This window comes from Glycine soja, chromosome 18 (assembly GCF_004193775.1).
Source record: "Glycine soja cultivar W05 chromosome 18, ASM419377v2, whole genome shotgun sequence".
Classification (NCBI taxonomy): Eukaryota; Viridiplantae; Streptophyta; class Magnoliopsida; order Fabales; family Fabaceae; genus Glycine; species Glycine soja.
The window spans coordinates 6,605,711-6,624,324 of NC_041019.1; the positions used below are offsets into that span (position 1 = coordinate 6,605,711).

General features: G+C 33.9%; 2 protein-coding genes across 2 annotated transcripts; one reads left to right on the forward strand and one right to left on the reverse strand.

The window, feature by feature from the left end:
• Positions 1-11,487: 11,487 nt before the first annotated feature.
• On the forward strand, positions 11,488-15,940 carry LOC114396798 (THO complex subunit 3-like). The gene is made up of 11 exons (XM_028358968.1): positions 11,488-11,698; positions 11,851-11,946; positions 12,814-12,943; positions 13,294-13,385; positions 13,599-13,667; positions 14,503-14,560; positions 14,667-14,766; positions 14,954-15,040; positions 15,125-15,203; positions 15,334-15,466; positions 15,553-15,940. The coding sequence occupies exons 1-11, from the start codon at positions 11,636-11,638 to the stop codon at positions 15,585-15,587; spliced, it is 942 nt and encodes a 313-aa protein (XP_028214769.1). The 5' UTR covers positions 11,488-11,635; the 3' UTR covers positions 15,588-15,940.
• Positions 15,941-16,369: 429 nt separating this feature from the next.
• On the reverse strand, positions 16,370-18,178 carry LOC114396800. Its single transcript, XM_028358969.1, has 2 exons — positions 17,271-18,178; positions 16,370-16,845 (listed from the first exon to the last, which is right to left on the reverse strand). The coding sequence occupies exon 1, from the start codon at positions 18,042-18,044 to the stop codon at positions 17,334-17,336; it is 711 nt and encodes a 236-aa protein (XP_028214770.1). The 5' UTR covers positions 18,045-18,178; the 3' UTR covers positions 16,370-16,845; positions 17,271-17,333.
• Between the last annotated feature and the right edge of the window lie 436 nt (positions 18,179-18,614).

Below are 18,614 nucleotides of genomic sequence, written 5' to 3' on the forward strand. Positions count from 1 at the left end.
TTAACCAAATCATTTTAATGCATTTACTAAGAGATTAGAATAGGAATTAAATGATTTAGTCTCTTTCACTTGAGAAATCAAAATTAAAAAGAGAGTTGAGATAATATTAAAGTTATATTAAATAGAGAAAATCATTTATTATTACTAAAATGTTTATCTAGCATCACAATTATTCCCAAGTATTCCATTGTATTGTTGTTTACAATTTGTACATAGTACGTGTTTGATAACAAACTATCCCATTGTCATGTTTTTACATTGCTTTTTAGATCATAGAATTTAATTATTATTTCTGAACTTATTTCCCTAAAACAAACTATTTACTTTTTGAACTTGATTTTACACAAAAACTTAGTACAAACAAATCCTCGTGATGAGAATTTTTTTTGAATATTTATAAAAAATACTACACCGAATATTGGTGCTTGTCAACACAATTGGTCCTTGGTAGATCTTTGTCTTCCCACTTGTATCTGCATGACCTTCGATTGGACATGAAACAATAATTTTCTAAGCAGAAGACGGAGATTGTATTATGTTTGGAAACTAATTTATGGAAATTTTAGTGTTCCTTGCAAATCCTTTTTTATTTCGTTACTGATAAAAAAAAACGTTATTTGCAAATACTGAAAATCCCTTACCCTATAAAACTAGTGTTTTGAAAAATCATACAGTATTGTACTTTTAAAAAAGAAATCATATTGTAAATGCTTTTTGATTTTGCGTCTCTATGTTACTGAATCAAACCAACAACATAATGTCTTGCGGAATGTATTCAAAACTACGCCACTGCTTTATTACTTAAAATTTCCAAGGTCTAGGAATTGGGAATATAGTTCAAACAATAGATTGGAATTGAAACTTGACTTTTGTCTCTGCCGTATGTAGTTTAAAAGATAGGAACTAAGAGTGTAATAAACTATATTTTTATTAACAACTCGTGTGAATCTTGAAATTCAAGAGTGTAACATACTATATTTATTTTTTATTATATATTCAAAAAATCACATAGGACTAGGAGTGAAAAATAAGTTTATTTTCCAAAAAAAAAAAAAAAGGTCAAATAAAACTTTATTTAAATTGATTATTAAGTGGTTTATATATGTCCAAAAATGACTTAACCACTTAAATATGTTTTTATCACTCAAATTTATATCATGTTTTTTAGTCTCTTGATTTTTTTCTAGTCCTTTTAATTTTGAAAAATATTTTTTTAATCTCTTGTGTAGTAAAAAATCGTCAAGAATTGCATACTGAAATCGCTAAAATTAGTTAAGAGGGACTAAAAAGGATCGATGTGTATAGAAATTGAGGGAAAAAAATAAATTTACATATAAGAAACAAAAAAAAAATCTAAATTTAAGAGAGAAAAAACATATAATCCTGACAAAAACTATGAAGTTCAAAATTTGTTTGACATGTGAATACGACTATCATGTTTTGTATATACGAGTGAGAGAGTATTATTTTTGTGTGCACTAGTAGTTTGAGAATTACTTTTGTCAGTTTGTGTGCAAGAGAGTCTCAAATAAAACCTTTTTAGTTAGGGATAATAAGAGGAACATTGATTTTATCTATTTAGATATTGAAAATCAAATTTTGAGGATTAATAATGATCATTTTTTTTCTAAATGAATGAAAAGGTTTTTTTTCTTCTAACTATCTGAATACTATTTGTAAGAATAATGATGATCATTATTACATGTATGAGACTCAATTTAATTGAAACAATAATATTAATAGTTATCTTCATTCTCAAATCTGTATTAATAATGTCATTTTAGGTGAGTTATTTTTATAGTTACATTTTTTGGAAGGACAAAATTGTAGTGCTGAAAGGGGTAAGATGGTAGCTTGGTCATGAACAGTGTGTATTTCCCGGCTTTTTTTTCTCATTTGAGCGACGAATTACTCTGATGGGACCCATCCAAAATTGCAAACATTTCATTCCAATTTTGACTTTTGAGCCTTCCTGACTGCCAAAATTCATGGAAGTGCGTGCATTTCCTCCCTTTCTCTTCTTTCTAACACGATTACATTGATTCTAACATTTTTTATTGAAGCAATTAATAAAATTAATTAACTTATTTGAGTTAATTGTCGATTTGTTTGATTAATTTTTTTGCAACAATTATTTGCATAAATTATTGACAAAATAATTTGGGATTCGGCTCCTCTAAATTAAATTGCCACATCAAATTTGTATTTTTAACAAAATAAAAATATTCAATTAAATTATAAAATATAATTAAAAACAAATTATTCCTGTTTCCACGTAGTAATCTTCACTTCCGCAGAAGAAAAAACCTAATCCAAATATTGTTGCTGCATTGTTATTCTCACACTTGGTGTGGCTTTTCGTAAAAATTCTTAATCCGCATGTTGATCGTGATTTCTCGCTCTCTATTTCTCATGTCAATTGCCTTTTTTCTGATTTGTTCTGATAAAATGGGTATGTTAACAGCAAATCATGTGTAAATTTACTACTCAAGGTTCAAGAATGGGTGAAGACGGTTATCACAATCACTGCACAAATTAACTATGCCCAAAATGTCAAGAAAATGTGTATCACTGCACAAATTCGCTTGAATGTGTATCTAGTACATTTCATGCATGAACCGAAAAAAGCCTAAGAGGCAAGAAAATGAGCTTCTTGATTACCATTTTTTTCAAAAGATAAAATATATATGCGTTGAGTTAGAGACAAAGTGTATGTCCCGAGCATTTATATACTCACATTTTTATATATTTCATTTTTGCTTTAGATGGTGAATCATTTAATTATTAGTCTTTTATAACTTTAATATATATTTGATTACTTTTTAGTCATTATTCTTTATAATGTATTTAAATAACTACAATACTAAAAAAGAGACGAAGAAGGGTGTATAATAAATTAAAATAGCCCGATTTCTTTTACAAACATACAAGATTGTTTCAATTGAGAATATTTGTAGTGTATTTGTCTACGTATATAATAAAAAATAATACCATGAAAAGAATAATTGATGGGTAAAGCATACCAACACAATATATATTTCAGTATTTTGAATATTAAAATGTTGTCCCCGCATGTATCTTCTTCCAAGTTACAATAACACAAGTTTTGTGAGAGGTATAATATAGTTTGTCGATAATAATCAGAACGTAATGACACATATATGCCATATTAATTTAAACGATTTACCAAATTTCTTTATTTTTCTTTTAATTATATTACACATCGCTCATTATATTTTTCTTTTTCTTTTTTCTTCTTTTTCATTAAGTGTTAAATAATATTGTGAGTGTCTGTGTCAATTTTGGTGATTGCTCCAGTTCCTTCAATGTTTCTTCAATCACATTCCTATCATCTCTACTTTGTCAACATGAAATGTCAGCATATTGTAGAGTTATAAAGAGAATCGAACAAAGCCTAACTGACCTTGCCATTAACAGGACTCTCTATTTAAGTTTGGTGTCTTTTACAGCAAATATATAACTCCTATTATACAACAATAACAAGGTTTAATCTAAAACTTAGTATAAACTATCCAAACTTTTCAGAATATAAATACATACATATAAAGAAAACTACCCACGAGCAAAACTAATAATAAAATCTATCACAACTTATTTATTGGATGGGTCACACACGAACCGTAACATGACGTACACAAGCACACATACACCAGCCTTTTCTTACAAATAACTACTACACCTCTTCTTCTTCTGGCGGCTGCAATCCTATATAATTCTCTCAAGTTCCCCAGAAGGAGAAGAAGAGAAGAGATACCACTTGGAATTCGAGGACCAAACTGTCTCCAAGAAATGAATAGGAGAAGAAGCTGAAACTATATTTTTCATTCTGCCAAACGCTTATTACCAAGGTTATCAAACTCGAGAGTTTACACAGACTCATGAGAGTTCTATAGACTCGACTCGTAGACTCGTAAGAGTCTACTTCATATAAAAATAATAACAAAATATCTATAAATAACATACTAATTAAACATTTCAACAATATAATAAAACAAATCAGTAAATCATAAAGTTCAGAATATTTAAATAATCAAGTTTAGTAATAATACATCACTAGTAGGCAATAACTTATAGAAGTTATAGTAGTGATAGATCATTCTCATTGAGGGTTTAATGTTATTAGAGAACAAAAGTTTGATATTATTAAAGGTGAGAATTTTGTATTTGAGAATCACACGCTAAATGAAGTTATGTTAATACTAAACACACAGAAAACAGTAAAAAATGACTTACTTTTTGGTCTAATTTTTTTAATTTGCTAACTCATTGACTTGGTGGTAAACTCGAGAGTTTACCGAGTTTACTTAGAGTTTATAGAATTTACTCAGAGTCTACTAAAAAAAGAGTTTACTTAAGAATCAACTCGCAGAGAACAAGTGGACTCGTAAACTCGAAAGTTTAATAACCCAGCTTATTACTGTCCTATATTTATACGCGAGCTAGGGGACACGGTCCCCACAATAATAACGAAAAAGCACAATTCCAGGGAATATCCTGACATAATGATATTTCCTGATTTTCCCACTACCCACATTGCTTCTAGAAGCTACGAACCCTAGCCTCTACTGTGCACTTCCTGCATGCTGCATGACACACTATCCATGAGGTACGTAATCCTTCATCACCTTTCTTTTGGGCCTTGCCTTCTTCTTGCACACCCCTTGCTTCCTGCAGACCCAATTTGCTATCCTTATCATTTGGCACTATATATTGGCTAGGGTGGTGGGAGGGACTGAAGGGCTGTATGTTGGGAATAAATGAACGGAACAAGAAAGTTCTGAAAAGTTAGAAAACTACTATTCAAAGAGGCGTGTTGAATGCCTATAAGTGGAATAGAAAAGTTAGAAAACTTGTCTTTTTGCAAAGTTGTTGAAAAATAAATAACTGATGGCTTTTGGAAAAATAAATAATTCCTTTTTCATCCATTTCTTTCATCAAATTTGGGTAAGAAATTTTTCTCACGACTATATATAGGTACTTACTCTCTTGCATGTTACCAACATTCTGAATTATGAGGCCACTGGAAGAAATTACTAATTTTTCTTGAATTTTCTTCATCACTGTTACACACCAAAGTTTAAACCTGTGAACTTTGGAATACCAAAGGAGAGAAATTATGAAATGGAATATATTCATTGTCAAAAGAATATCTTACAATGCATAAGAACATCTTACAATGCATAAGAGTAATTAATATATATAGTAAACTAGCTAACTAACAAACTCTTAATTTGGCTAAACTAATTCAGTTACAACTATGATTAACTAAGACTAACTAGAGTTACTATTTACATCATGTAATAGCCCCCCACAAGCTGGACTATGAATGTCTAATTGGCCAAGCTTGGAAATCAATGAATTGAAGGAGGGAGCAGGCAATGGCTTGGTAAGTACATCTGCCAATTGTGCAGCAGAAGAAACTGGCAGGAGATGAATGAGGCCAGTTTGTATTTTCTCATGAATGACATGACAGTCAATTTCAATATGTTTTGTCCTCTCATGGAAGATGGGGTTGTGAGCAAGATAGATAGCACTCTTATTATCATAGTAGACTGAGATAGGTTGATCAAGAGAGATGTGAAGATCCTTGAACAAATACTGCAGCCATTGTAATTCACAAGTTAAGCTAGCCAAAGCTCTATATTCTGCTTCTGAACTTGACCTGGATACTGTGGACTGCCTTTTGGATTTCCAAGACAACATAGATGTGCCAAGAAAGACACAATAACCAGTCACTGATCTGCGAGTAGTAGGGCAACTTGCCCAATCTGAGTCTGCAAAACCAGAGAGTTTGAGTGTGGAGGAGGAAGAATAGAACAATCCCTTGGCAGGAGCACTTTTGAGATATTTGAGGACTCTAATTGCTGCTGAGTGATGAACTTGTAATGGCTGAGAGATGAATTGACTAAGTTGCTGAACAATGAAAGCAATGTCAGGCCTGGTTGTAGTTAAATATAAAAGTCTGCCAACAAGTCTCCTATAGGTTGTTTCATCTTCATAAGGGGGTGAGTCACTGTCATGAAGCTTCAAGGAGCAATCAAAGGGAGTTGTACTAGGCTTAGTAGCCAATAAACCACTGTCCTCAAGCAATTCCAATGCATACTTCCTTTGATTGAGAAAGATGCCTTGAGTAGATCTTGCAATTTCCAATCCAAGAAAGTATTTAAGCTTGCCAAGGTCCTTGATTTTGAATGTGGAGTCAAGGAATTGTTTGACAGATTGTATTTCCTGCAAATCATTACATGTCAAGACAATATCGTCAACATAGACTAGAAGAGCAGTGAAATGAGAATTATGTAGTTTTGTGAACAAAGAATGGTCAGCAAATGAAGGTGAGTATCCAAGGGAGATAAGAGCAGTGGATAACTTGGAGAACCACTGTCTGCTAGCTTGTTTCAGTCCATATAAGGACTGTAATTTGTAGACTTTATTGGAAGAAGAACCAGGTGGCAAGAACCTAGGAGGAAAATCCATATATACTTCCTCATGCAGATCACCATGAAGGAAAGCATTGTTGACGTCAAGTTGTTCTAAGTGCCAGTCCTTAATACCAGCCACAGATAGAAAGGTGCGAATTGTGGTAAGCTTGGCAACTGGTGAAAAAGTGTCAAAATAATCCACACCCTCTAGTTAAATGTATCCCTTTGCCACCAAACGGGCCTTGTATCGTTCAATGGATCCATCAGCATGATGCTTGATCTTGTAAACCCATTTGCAACCAATTGGTTGCTTACCTTCAGGCAGATCAACAACAGACCAAGTGTTTGTGGATGCAAGAGCATCTAACTCAGATTTCATAGCAAGATTCCAGCAATCAAACTTACAAGCTTGTTTATAAGTTTTGGGTTCTGTAAAGGAACTAATGGACAGACAAAAATGTTTGTGACATGGACTACATTTTTCATATGACAGTACAAAAGAAAGAGGGTAAGGAGATTTACCTGAATTAGATGCTGGCAGCATTGAGGATAGCAAATTGCAGTGGTATTCAGAGAGATAAGCAGGAGGTTTTGTTAGTCTATGTGATTTTTTGGTTGGTGCAGGAGGGGAGGTAGGTTCATTTGGTGAAGGTAAGGATAGTGGAAGATCTAGGAGAATGTCAGATGTGTCTAAGGTAGTAATATCGGGGTTGACACTGACAGGATTATTGGCAGGTGGAGGTGAGGCAAAAGGAAAGACAGTTTCATGGAAGATTACATTCCTTGAAACATAGAACTCATGGGTGATAGGATCATAAAGAAGGTAGCCTTTGGTGCCTTCCCTATATCCAAGAAATATGGATTTTCTTGCCCTTGGTGCAAATTTGGTTCTATGGTTATGTAAGGTCGAGGAGTATGCAAGACATCCAAAAACTCTTAAATGATGAAGGCTGGGAGGAGTAGAATGAAACATTTAATAAGGGGTGAGGTTGTTCAAAAGAGGGGTAGGAAGTCTGTTGATAATGTGGATAGCTTGTTGTATGGAGAGGTGCCAAAGGTTATGAGGGAGATGAGAGTGAAAAGAAAGAGCACGTGCTACATTCAAAATGTGTTGATGCTTTCTTTCCACGATGCCATTTTGTTGAGGTGTTTCAACACATGACCTATGATGGATGATACCTTTAGAAAGGTAAAAACTAGTCATGAGAAACTCAGGCCCATTATCACTACAAATACATTTGAGTTTCTTATTAAATTGAGTTTCTATGAAGGAAATGAAATTAACTAAGTGAGTTCTGGTTTCACTTTTATTTCTCATGAAAATTGTCCAAGTAAACCTGCTGTAATCATCTACAAGTGTTAGAAAATACTTATGGCCAGATATGGAAGGGGTGGAAAGAGGTCCCCATATATCAGCATGAATTAAATCAAAAATGGCAACAGATTTAGTAGTACTATAAGCAAAAGGTAAATTTCTTTGTTTAGCCAAATGGCAAGTATTACAAGGTTTATGTTTGTCATTGAAAGTGACAAAGGGAAAGTAAGATGAAATACATTTGTGTATATGAGAACTTAAATGTCCTAGTCTAAAATGCCAAATGGTGGCAGGATCATAAGAGATGGAGGTGTTGACAGAACCAGGTGTGGGAGAGAAAACCAGAGGTGAGGTGGTGTCAAGCACATACAATTTGCCAATCCTCCTAGCTGTAAATCCAGTCATCTTGGGATAAAGTAGCTGCACAATTTTACAATAATTAGGGTAGAGTTTCACATCATATAAGGTGGAATCAAATAGAGTAGTAACAGAGATAATATTGACATGAAACGAAGGAAAGTAGTAAACATTATGAAGAACAAGGGAGTCATATAACAAAACTGAACCAGCTATTGTGGTAGTGACAGTGTCACCATTAGGCATGGTCATAGTTTTGGGTGCAATGTGATATGTGGAAGAAAAACTGTCAAAGATATGAGTAATATGATCAGTGGCACCGGTGTCAACAATCCACCAGTGACTGGTATTATTTGAGAGATTCTTACCAGATGAAGGAGAGGGAGAGGTATAAGAGACAAAATTTGTAGCAAAAACAGAATTAACTGAAGAAGGTGAAGTAGATTGCAAGTTGGATTGTTGGAGTAGCTGTAAAATCTGAGTATATTGCTCTTGAATCGTGGACAAAGAAGCACTTGATCCATTTGTTGATGTGGAAGCAGATGATGATGAGGAAATGTGAGCAGAACCAGCATCTTGAACAGAGTTCACCACAGAGGCATTTCCAGAGGAATTGGACTTACGATGTTGAAAACCAAGAGGATACCCGTGCTTGATGAAGCAAGTCTCAACAGTGTGATTGGTGCGATTACAGTGAGTGCATAGCCGGTTGCCACGGCCACCGGAGGAATATCCACGACCACAACCGCGATCGGAATTATTAGAAGGATGAGAAGGCGTTTGAGAGAAGTGATTCACCGACGATTGATTCTCAATTGAAGAATCAGTGGTTGAAGGAAGATTGAACTGGCGTTCTTGTTGAAGAATCAAATTGAACGCATTGTCTAGGGTTGGAAGTGGAGATATCAGCATAATCTGCGAGTGAACATGAGAATATTGATCACCAAGACCTTTCAAGAACTTGATTACCTTATCTTGCTCCTTGAATTTGCGTAAATCTGTAGCAGCACCACAAGAACACGGTATAGCACAAGTACAATCACGAATTGGACGAAAATTCTCAATTTCTTCCCAAAGCGTCATCAATTTGGTGAAATACGAAGAGATTTCAAGAGTTCCTTGTTGAAGACGAGCTACTTCCTCTTGAATATCAGCAACGCGCAAAATATCACCCTGAGAGAACCGATTCGCCAAACTTTTCCATACAAGAGAAGCGCGATCACACCAGAGGAGAGATTTCGCGATTTCTTCAGAGATTGAACGTTGAAGCCATGAGAGAACGAGGTTATTACAACGAAGCCAGGGTTCATAGAGAGGATCAGAGATAGGGGGAGGGGAAAGAGTGCCATCAACAAATTTGACCTTGTTCTTGGAGATAAGAGCCACCTTCATCGATCTGCACCAGATCTGGTAGTTTTTGTTATCAAGCACAGGTTGAACGAGAACAAGAGAAGGATTCTCATTCGGATGCATGTAGTATGGATTAGAGGGATTGGTAGCAAAATCAGAGTAAGAAATCACCATTGTTGAGGTGATTCAGCAAGAAAGAATTGTAGAACGCGAAGAAGATGAAGGTGCGAAAAAATTGCGGAAATGGTTTCAAACTGATACCATGTGAACTTTGGAATACCAAAGGAGAGAAATTATGAAATGGAATATATTCATTGTCAAAAGAACGTCTTACAATGCATAAGAACATCTTACAATGCATAAGAGTAATTAATATATATAGTAAACTAGCTAACTAACAAACTCTTAACTTGGCTAAACTAATTCAGTTACAACTATGATTAACTAAGACTAACTAGAGTTACTATTTACATCATGTAATAAAACCCTTGAATTAAATTCTCCCCAGTATTTATTTGCAATTTTCTTACAAATAATAATCAATATAAGGGGGTTTACCCGTCAAAATAAAAATAAAAATAATAATAATAATAAGAAAAAGAGGAAAAAATATATTTTCTTTATAAAAAGTGTGAGTAAAAATAGAGATAAGAATGCGTGTAAAATATATTTTCTTTCTTAAAATCCCATAATTAAGAAATAAAAATAAGAAAAGTAAAAATGACTGGACAAGTTAACTTGTCTTTTATCTATCATCTATGTGCCTCAACCTATGAGTAAATGGTGATTCAAAATGTTTAGGGGATCGGAGAAGTTACACATGGGATTTTTTTATGATTGTGATTCGTTACTCACATCTGCATCAACCAGCAAGATGGTTTTCACAAAGAGAGCTGGTAAATGGTAATCAAGAAGCTCATTTTCTTGCCTCTTAGGCTTTTTTCGGTTCATGCATGAAATGTACTAGATTGAAGAGGTCCTTCGTCAATTGGACCCCATAAAGCAAGGGTGATACAGTTCCTTGGACTCTTAAAGTAGGTGATAAATTTGTATAGAATTAACAAATTGTATGAGGTTTCTAGTTGGTCACTTTTATGAGACAACACTTGTGCATACAGGATTGCCTCATGTTTTTTCTCAATGATTCTCTTGGTGGGTACAATTCAATATAGTTAAGAAAACAACTCAACTAAATCAATAACAATATAAAACAAGATTTAAAGATATTAGGATGTATAAAATTGCACAATTAATTTTTATATTAGGATGAAGTCATAAAAAAAATGACTTAATTAAGTATCACATTCAAAAACTTGATAGATTGGTTCATCCATCATCTATACATACTTCCCCAGCTTTCAGAGTTTTTCAAATTCACCTTATATCTAGGTTTATAGGTTTGACTATAAACTTTGACCCTTTTATTCTTGTGAAAATTTTATGTTAATACGAGTTATAAGCCTAGATAGACTATCTCTTATAGATTGTACTTGCGATTTTACGATTTATATAAGCTTTGTGCTATAACTCTCATGGACTTTTGGGCTAATGTGTGTCCTAAATCATCTATAGTAAAGTAATAAATTTGGCAATTTTTATATATACACTATTGGGAATAAAAAGTGATTTTTGTTCTTTATGATGTTTGGATGGAAAATTTTGAGATAAGTTTAATCTTTAAGTGAATTTAAAATATGCTCAAATGACTTATTTGAATATTAAATTCAAAGAGGTTTTTAAGTGATAAAACTTTTATATTTTTTTCCAAGCAATTTTTTTCATATAACACTTAAAATGAGAAAAAAAAACCCCTTCAAATAACACATAAAATTTACATATGATAGAAATTAAATTATTCTGTCTTCAAAAAATACAAAAATTAAATTATTTTACAAAAGGAAATGTTTTAATTAAAATGATAAAATTATCATAAGTTTTAAATTTCTTAAAATGTAAAAATTCCCTTCCAAATGAAACCTAAAATAATAATCACAGGATTGCGCTACAAATTTTTGAGGTAAAAAAAAACACACACACACACAATACAACACTCACGCTTCCTCCTGTTCCTACTTGTGCGTTTCCACTGTCATTAGACAGTAGACACCGTTCACAGCAATCACAGTTACTGGGAATCTTTCTACTCAAGCCTCTAAGATTCGTTGGTTCCACCATGGAGGAACAAATCCCATTTAAGAATCTCCATAACAGAGAGTATTCGGGTCACAAGAAGAAGGTACCCTTTTGCCCCCTTTCTCGTTCATGGTAAACGCGTTCAAAGCTCAAAACTTTCGTGCTTGAATGCTTCGGTTTGTGTGAAAGATAAGCCCTTTCTCAGTTTTTCCGTTACAATTCTGAAATGGGTATTTTTTGTTTTTTCTCTAATAGGTGCACTCCGTGGCTTGGAATTGCATTGGCACAAAACTTGCTTCTGGTTCTGTGGATCAAACTGCGCGAATATGGCATATTGAGCCACATGGGCATGTAACATTACTCCCCATTGATCCCTTTTTTTGTGTGTGTGACTAAATTTTTAAATTTTGTATCGATATATTTTCTCATAATAGCCCTCAGGAGAATGAAACAGCAACTTATGTTGTTTAATTTCATGGATTAGAGGATGCAAAGGGCTTTTATATTTCCCTTAAGTATAGGCCAGTCTTTTGGGTTGTTGTACCTGAATATGGCTTCAGGGCTAATGGAATAAAAGTGACATATTGGCCACATAGAGATTTCTTCATTTGAATGGAGAAAGCATAAGTTAATGTTTACAAAGAAATGTGGTAGGTTTGCTGTTGAAAAAAATTGAGTGGCTTAGTATTGAAATCTTGTTTAATAATCTCCACTTTGAAATTACTGTGGGAACTTTTGATGAATTTAAGCAATGTCCTTTTATTACTTTTGGTGGATGAGATAACATGATATGATGTTATTTTTTTATTTTTTGGAATGTGATATAACCAAGGATTAATCCTTTGATTACCTTCCATGATCCAAAATGGCTATACTATCAGGGAGGATTTTCTAAGAATTAGGACTTGTTAGATCAAATCAATAAATGCATTGTGAATTATGTATAATATGGAAGGAAATTCTTAGCAAAGTTGCAGTTGAATTTTTTCCACGGGCTTCTTGCAAGAAATGAAACATTATGTTATGATACCCCGGGGTTAAAATTGAGAAGCTTAAGTATTATACCCTTTCTGCAATTCTGCTTAGAGATTCTCTTTTAGTTTTTGCCGCTTCTTTTATGTCATTGTAAACAATTTTATCATTCTTGTTATTGTGGTTAGAAATTTAATTTTTCTGTTTTGTGTGTTTGGGTGGGGGGGGGGGGGGTGTTTATTGTAGGGCAAGGTCAAAGATATTGAATTGAAAGGTCACACTGATAGTGTCGATCAGCTATGCTGGGACCCCAAACATGCTGATTTGATTGCAACTGCATCGGGTGACAAGACTGTTCGTTTGTGGGATGCTCGAAGTAAGTGATCATTTAGTTGCACAATTTATTTTAATTTGTCATATCAGAAGGGCAGAGATTTATTATGGCTTTTTTATAGTTTGGGGGACCCATAATGCATTGTATGGTTATATTCTCTTGATCCCATGCAAACCTCCCATATATGCAATTGAAATGCACAAATAATTGGTTTATTTACTTGGAAATATTTCTATAGGTAAGACAAATGATTTCTTTTTGTTGATGAATAGTTGGAAAAAATGCTAATTGAGTTAGCTTAAAGTAAATCTAAAATTATGTTGACAGAGAATTTTTTTTTGAGGGCAAAGAACGGGTTTTGGAAAAAAGTTGCTCATGTTTGGTTTTTGCAGGTGGAAAATGCTCTCAACAGGCAGAACTTAGTGGAGAGAATATCAACATCACTTACAAACCTGATGGGACTCATGTAGCTGTTGGTAACAGGGTATGTGACACAATCCATTTCATTTGCTTTAAGCTCTGAAGTGCAGATATGGTGACTGGATATGTAAAAATCAAAATCAACTATATGTTTTTATGTTTGAATTGTTTCTTGTTCTACGATCATTAGGTTTGTAGTTAATAAATAGACCATGTCTATGATTCTCTTGCTTCTTTTCAAGTGTGTTAAATTCACACCTTGTTTTGTATTTCATAGGATGATGAATTAACAATATTGGATGTTCGGAAGTTCAAACCAATTCATAGGCGCAAGTTCAATTATGAGGTATTATCTAGTTTATACTTCATTCTTGCTGTCTGGTCTGTTTCTGTCAGTTTGTTAAAGCCTGTTTTGGAGGATAAGAAATGATACTGAATCTTGAAAATTACGAGCAACTTGACTTTCATTAGCCTTTTCCAGTTTAATTGGTAAAATACATGTTAATTTGACTACCTTTTCTTTTAAATCATCCAGTCATGTTGAGGAATAAGAGTTGAAATTTAAAGTCCAATAAAGAATAAAGGGCTTGTTAGTTGGAGAGTAAATTACGTATTGCTTTATAAGTTGATAAAAATTTGCATTCAATTGGCTGAACTGAGTGCCCTAGTATTGAACCATCAAAATTAACCACAAATTTTCATATTTTTGTTTTTTTTTTTAACTTCCATCTTTGTTGAATGAGTGACCTACAATTTCCATGACTTGAAACTAGTTGTGTCTTTTAAAAATAGACAGAATGTTGTTTTTAGTACATCCACATCAATGGAAGTTTTAAGGATTCACCCTATATAGAGATGGATTAGTAATTGTATGAGTACCATCATTTTCTGGTTCCTGGCTTTTGTTTTCTTCTCTTTTCACATTCATCTCACCTGAAGTTCCAACTTCCAACTCCTTCAACATCATTAATTATTATACTGTTCTGGAGTTCATTGTTTTGCTCAACTACATTAAACTCACGCCTGATCTTTTGGAGTTTATTCATGTCCATGTATGATTACACACTTTCAATACTTAAAATAGTGCACATCCTTTTTGTTTGGCTCAATGAGAGGCATGTGTTTAACTCTATTGAGAAGAATTAATTCCTGTGAACTCAATGATTCTTGTGTTTTCCTAGGTAAATGAGATTGCTTGGAACATGACGGGTGAGATGTTCTTTCTAACAACAGGAAATGGTAAGATCATTGCTTGACTTGGTAGTTTCCACAATATGAATCTCAACTTGGGCTCTGATAAAGTAGAAAACTTTCTTGTATTTTTATTATATGCTCACCCTGTCAGGGACTGTGGAAGTACTTTCTTACCCATCTCTTCGACCTCTTGACACTCTCATGGCTCATACAGCTGGTTGTTATTGCATCGCAATTGATCCAGTAGGAAGGTACATTTGTTCTTTCTGGTCTCATTAATTACACTTCAATTAGCAAGGTAGGATACAAATGCACAACCATATATCTAATTCTAAAATTTTAATTGTCTGTCTTCATTTCCTTCAATAGAATATCTTTAATTTTCATAGAAAAGTATCTATAAGGACATAAATAGATAATGCCATGTTATTGTTGCAGATATTTTGCTGTTGGAAGTGCTGATTCCCTTGTCAGTCTGTGGGATATCTCAGAGATGCTCTGCGTGCGTACCTTCACAAAGCTGGAGTGAGTTTCCTCCAGCTTCATGTTTGTTCATTCAGCTTTTGTTTTTCAGGTTATATTGATTGTGTTTCTTGTTATGTTTCTCAGATGGCCTGTCCGGACAATTGGCTTCAATTACACTGGAGATTTTATTGCTTCTGCAAGTGAAGACTTGTTCATTGATATTGTAAGTTATACATGATATTTTTTATTTTTTTGTTTTCTAACTCATCTTTTGCAAAACTTGGACTTGGATTTATCAATCTATCAAATGATTGAAATTTAATTTGCATCTTGTTTGCTATTTTATGAAACAGTCAAATGTTCATACTGGAAGAACAGTGCATCAAATTCCTTGTAGGGCTGCTATGAACAGTGTTGAGTGGAATCCTAAATACAATTTACTTGCATATGCTGGTGATGACAAAAACAAGCATCAGGCTGATGAAGGTAAAAAAATTTGGGTACATGTGTAGTGTTAGTGGAAGCACGAATAACAAAATGCCGCAGTTAACTTTTGTGCTTTTTGGTTGCAGGTGTTTTTCGCATTTTTGGTTTTAAAAATGCTTAGTATTTGGCAGAGGCACCGTTTTTACTGGTATTTGAGAATGCAAACAAAGAGCCTGATGAGGTTGATTTGTAATCTGAATGAATCAGATTATTATGTAATAATCTTTGGAACAAGGGGCATTCACGGACATGAATAGAATCGAAAGGATTTTTTTTTTCTTCCATTCTTTTTAGTAATTAGTATGGAAAAATGAGATCTTTTTAAGAAATTTTGTATGTTATACAAGTTGTGACCACAATTTGTTAATAGATTTAGACATCCTTCTTTCTTTTCTTTCTTTTTTTTTACACACCGCTCTCCAATTAGAATGGAGTTCACTTTGGTAATTAATGTGTGCATTAAATGACAACACACACAAATAAGTTGTGACCCTTGTAATAGATTCAGGCATAGCATAGTTCTTTTTTTTTAATTTTTTTTACACGCACAGCTCTCCAATCCAATTAGAATGGAGTTTGGTGATTAATGTGTGTGCATTAAATGGATCTCCAAATCGTTTTTTTTTTTTTTCCGTGGATGACACCAACACTTGTTTGGTATTTTACTTTCCTATCTAGCTTGCGTTAGTTTCTTATAATTTTGTGGAAAATGACAACTTAATATATATTAACACTGGCTAGGTTATTATTGCTAGAGATTGTTGTTCTGGCACTTATTAAATACTTGATTTTTTTGCAATTCCAAAAATGAATTGCAGCTTTCTTTCTTATTCCAACAACAAATGGTAGGTACAGAATGAGTCAAAATTGCTACTTAGATACTTTTTTTTTTTGCAATAAAAGTTCCAAAAATGAATTGCATATTTTATTTCACAATATATTCCAAAAAATGGTAGTACAGAAAGAATCAAAATTGGAGTAGCACGCAGTTTAAACTGCATTTTAGATAGAATTCCCAACATTGTAGATATCAAGAGCACACAACAAGCCGTGTTGCTTTCAGAATAGAAAGAATTACGCTCTTGAAGGATCTCCAAGTGACAATGGCGTACTCTGAGACACCTCATCAACAACTCAGCAAATCAGCAACACAATCATCAAAACCTTGTATCAATAAATAAATAAAAAATCAACTTAATAAACGTGTCTCCTTGTCTCCCATAGATGGTCCCGTATGTATGTGTATAAAATATGCTCCAGCCCCCCTCCTTGCAAAATTTGATCTTTGCATTGAAATCTGAGGCTTCTTTTATTAACATCTTGATTGTAAAGGGCTACCTAATCTATCGAACCAAATCTGCTTCATTCCCCAGCAGAGGCTAAACAAGTGCAAGAGACATACAAACCATTAAAACATATAATAAATTAATCAAAAGTCATCTTCAAATGACTTCTAAGATAGTTAATTTCCAATCGAAATAGTTACTTTTAAAAGCAATGAATATAGTACTCTTTTTTTTTATAATTGATAAATTTGATCCCTCAACCTAGTATTTTAAGTTCAACAAATTCACCAAGTACAGTGGGGATAGTAGGGTCAGGGATAAAATTTACCTATTATAGAAGATACGAGGACCAAAAATCATCTTTCTTTAGAAGTAGAGGAACTGAAGAGAAGTTTTGACCAAAATTTAAACATACCCTTCTAGAATAGGATTTTATATATAGTTTATTCAAGAACAAAACCAATGAACACACACAGCATAACAAGATCCGATGTGAGGGGGAAAAAAAGAAACCTTACCACAACAAGTCCCTCAGCAAGAGCCATCAAAGTCCATGCTCCAAGGAGAGCTAGATCCAATGATCACAAGCCACAGAGGACAAGCTTGGAAGCAGGAAACACCAAACCTGTAAAGCAAACAAGGGAAAAGGTGAGCAAGTTCTTAGAACACCAAGTGAGTGGCCTCCACTTGATCTCAACACTAGAGCTCTTCATCCTCTTCACACTACTACTACTATTAGGCTCCTTAGAAAGATCAAAGCTTGCCCCTTTCATCCTCAACTCCTGAATGCACCTTGTCACAGCCCTCCCATCATTCCTCTCCCTTTGCAAGTGCCCCCACACCTTCCAATACCTATGGACCTTCACTTGCACAAGAACCACAAACACAAGGGAGGTGCAAAGGGACACCATGGAAGGAAGCCACCACTTGTGACAAACGCTATGGTGGGGTTGGGCCTGTTGTTGGGCCTTGGTCCAAGAAGTGAAAAGGAGGGTTAGGAAGAAGGCATGGAAGATGAAGAAGAATGAGGAGAGTTGAAAGAGTTCAGCTTTGATGGTGTCCATTCTAGTCTCCTTGTGAGCAATGCGTTTGGCAAAGAGTTCTTCCTCTCTTTGCCATAGCTTCAGGAGCAAGAGGTGACCCGGGCTTTCGGAGATTTCGGTTAGAGGGTGGTCCTCTATGGCCTCAATCATGTTGCTTGTCATGGAACACAACACATTCTTGTGGTGATTATTGTGATGCTCTTGGTCTACAGGGATTTCTACTATGTGGGTGTCTTTTGTTTCACCCATTGTTGTTGTTGATGTTTGCAAAGGATTGAACTTAGAAGAATGAAGAATGTGATGAGACAAGGATTGAACAATAGAATGGTGTGTTTGTTGCAGAAAGCGTAAAGAGAAAATGAAACGTTGTAGGGTTGTTGTGAGAGAGATTTGGAACGTTATATACCATTTTGATTCTCAACCGTTACATTTAAGGTTCCAACGGTAACATTTCTATGTAGTATTCTGTTTCTCTCTATTTTCATTTTTATTTATTTTTTAGTTTAGTACTATTAATCTCAACGGATACTTTCTGTTCTGTTATGTTGAACCCGTTTCACACCATGCCGTCAACGATTAGTTATATATATATATATATATATATATATATATATATATATATATATATATATATATATATAATAAATGCAAGTTAAGAAACGAAATTAAGGATTTAAGTAGAAGACTTTAATTAATTAAAATATATCGACACTTATACGCTCTAAATTCTCTTATAAAATCTTCCGACTAATCCTCTTATTTAAAAGATAAAAGAAAGTATTGAATATGTTTTAAGTTTCCAAAATATCAAATGTGTTT

Coding starts and splice junctions, on each gene's coding strand:
- LOC114396798 (XM_028358968.1), top strand. CDS start 11,636: ATGGAGGAACAAATCCCATTTAAGAATCTCCATAACAGAGAGTATTCG. Junction 11,699..11,850: donor ATTCGGGTCACAAGAAGAAG/GTACCCTTTTGC, acceptor TTTCTCTAATAG/GTGCACTCCGTGGCTTGGAA. Junction 14,767..14,953: donor GCAATTGATCCAGTAGGAAG/GTACATTTGTTC, acceptor TTATTGTTGCAG/ATATTTTGCTGTTGGAAGTG.
- LOC114396800 (XM_028358969.1), bottom strand. CDS start 18,044: ATGGGTGAAACAAAAGACACCCACATAGTAGAAATCCCTGTAGACCAA.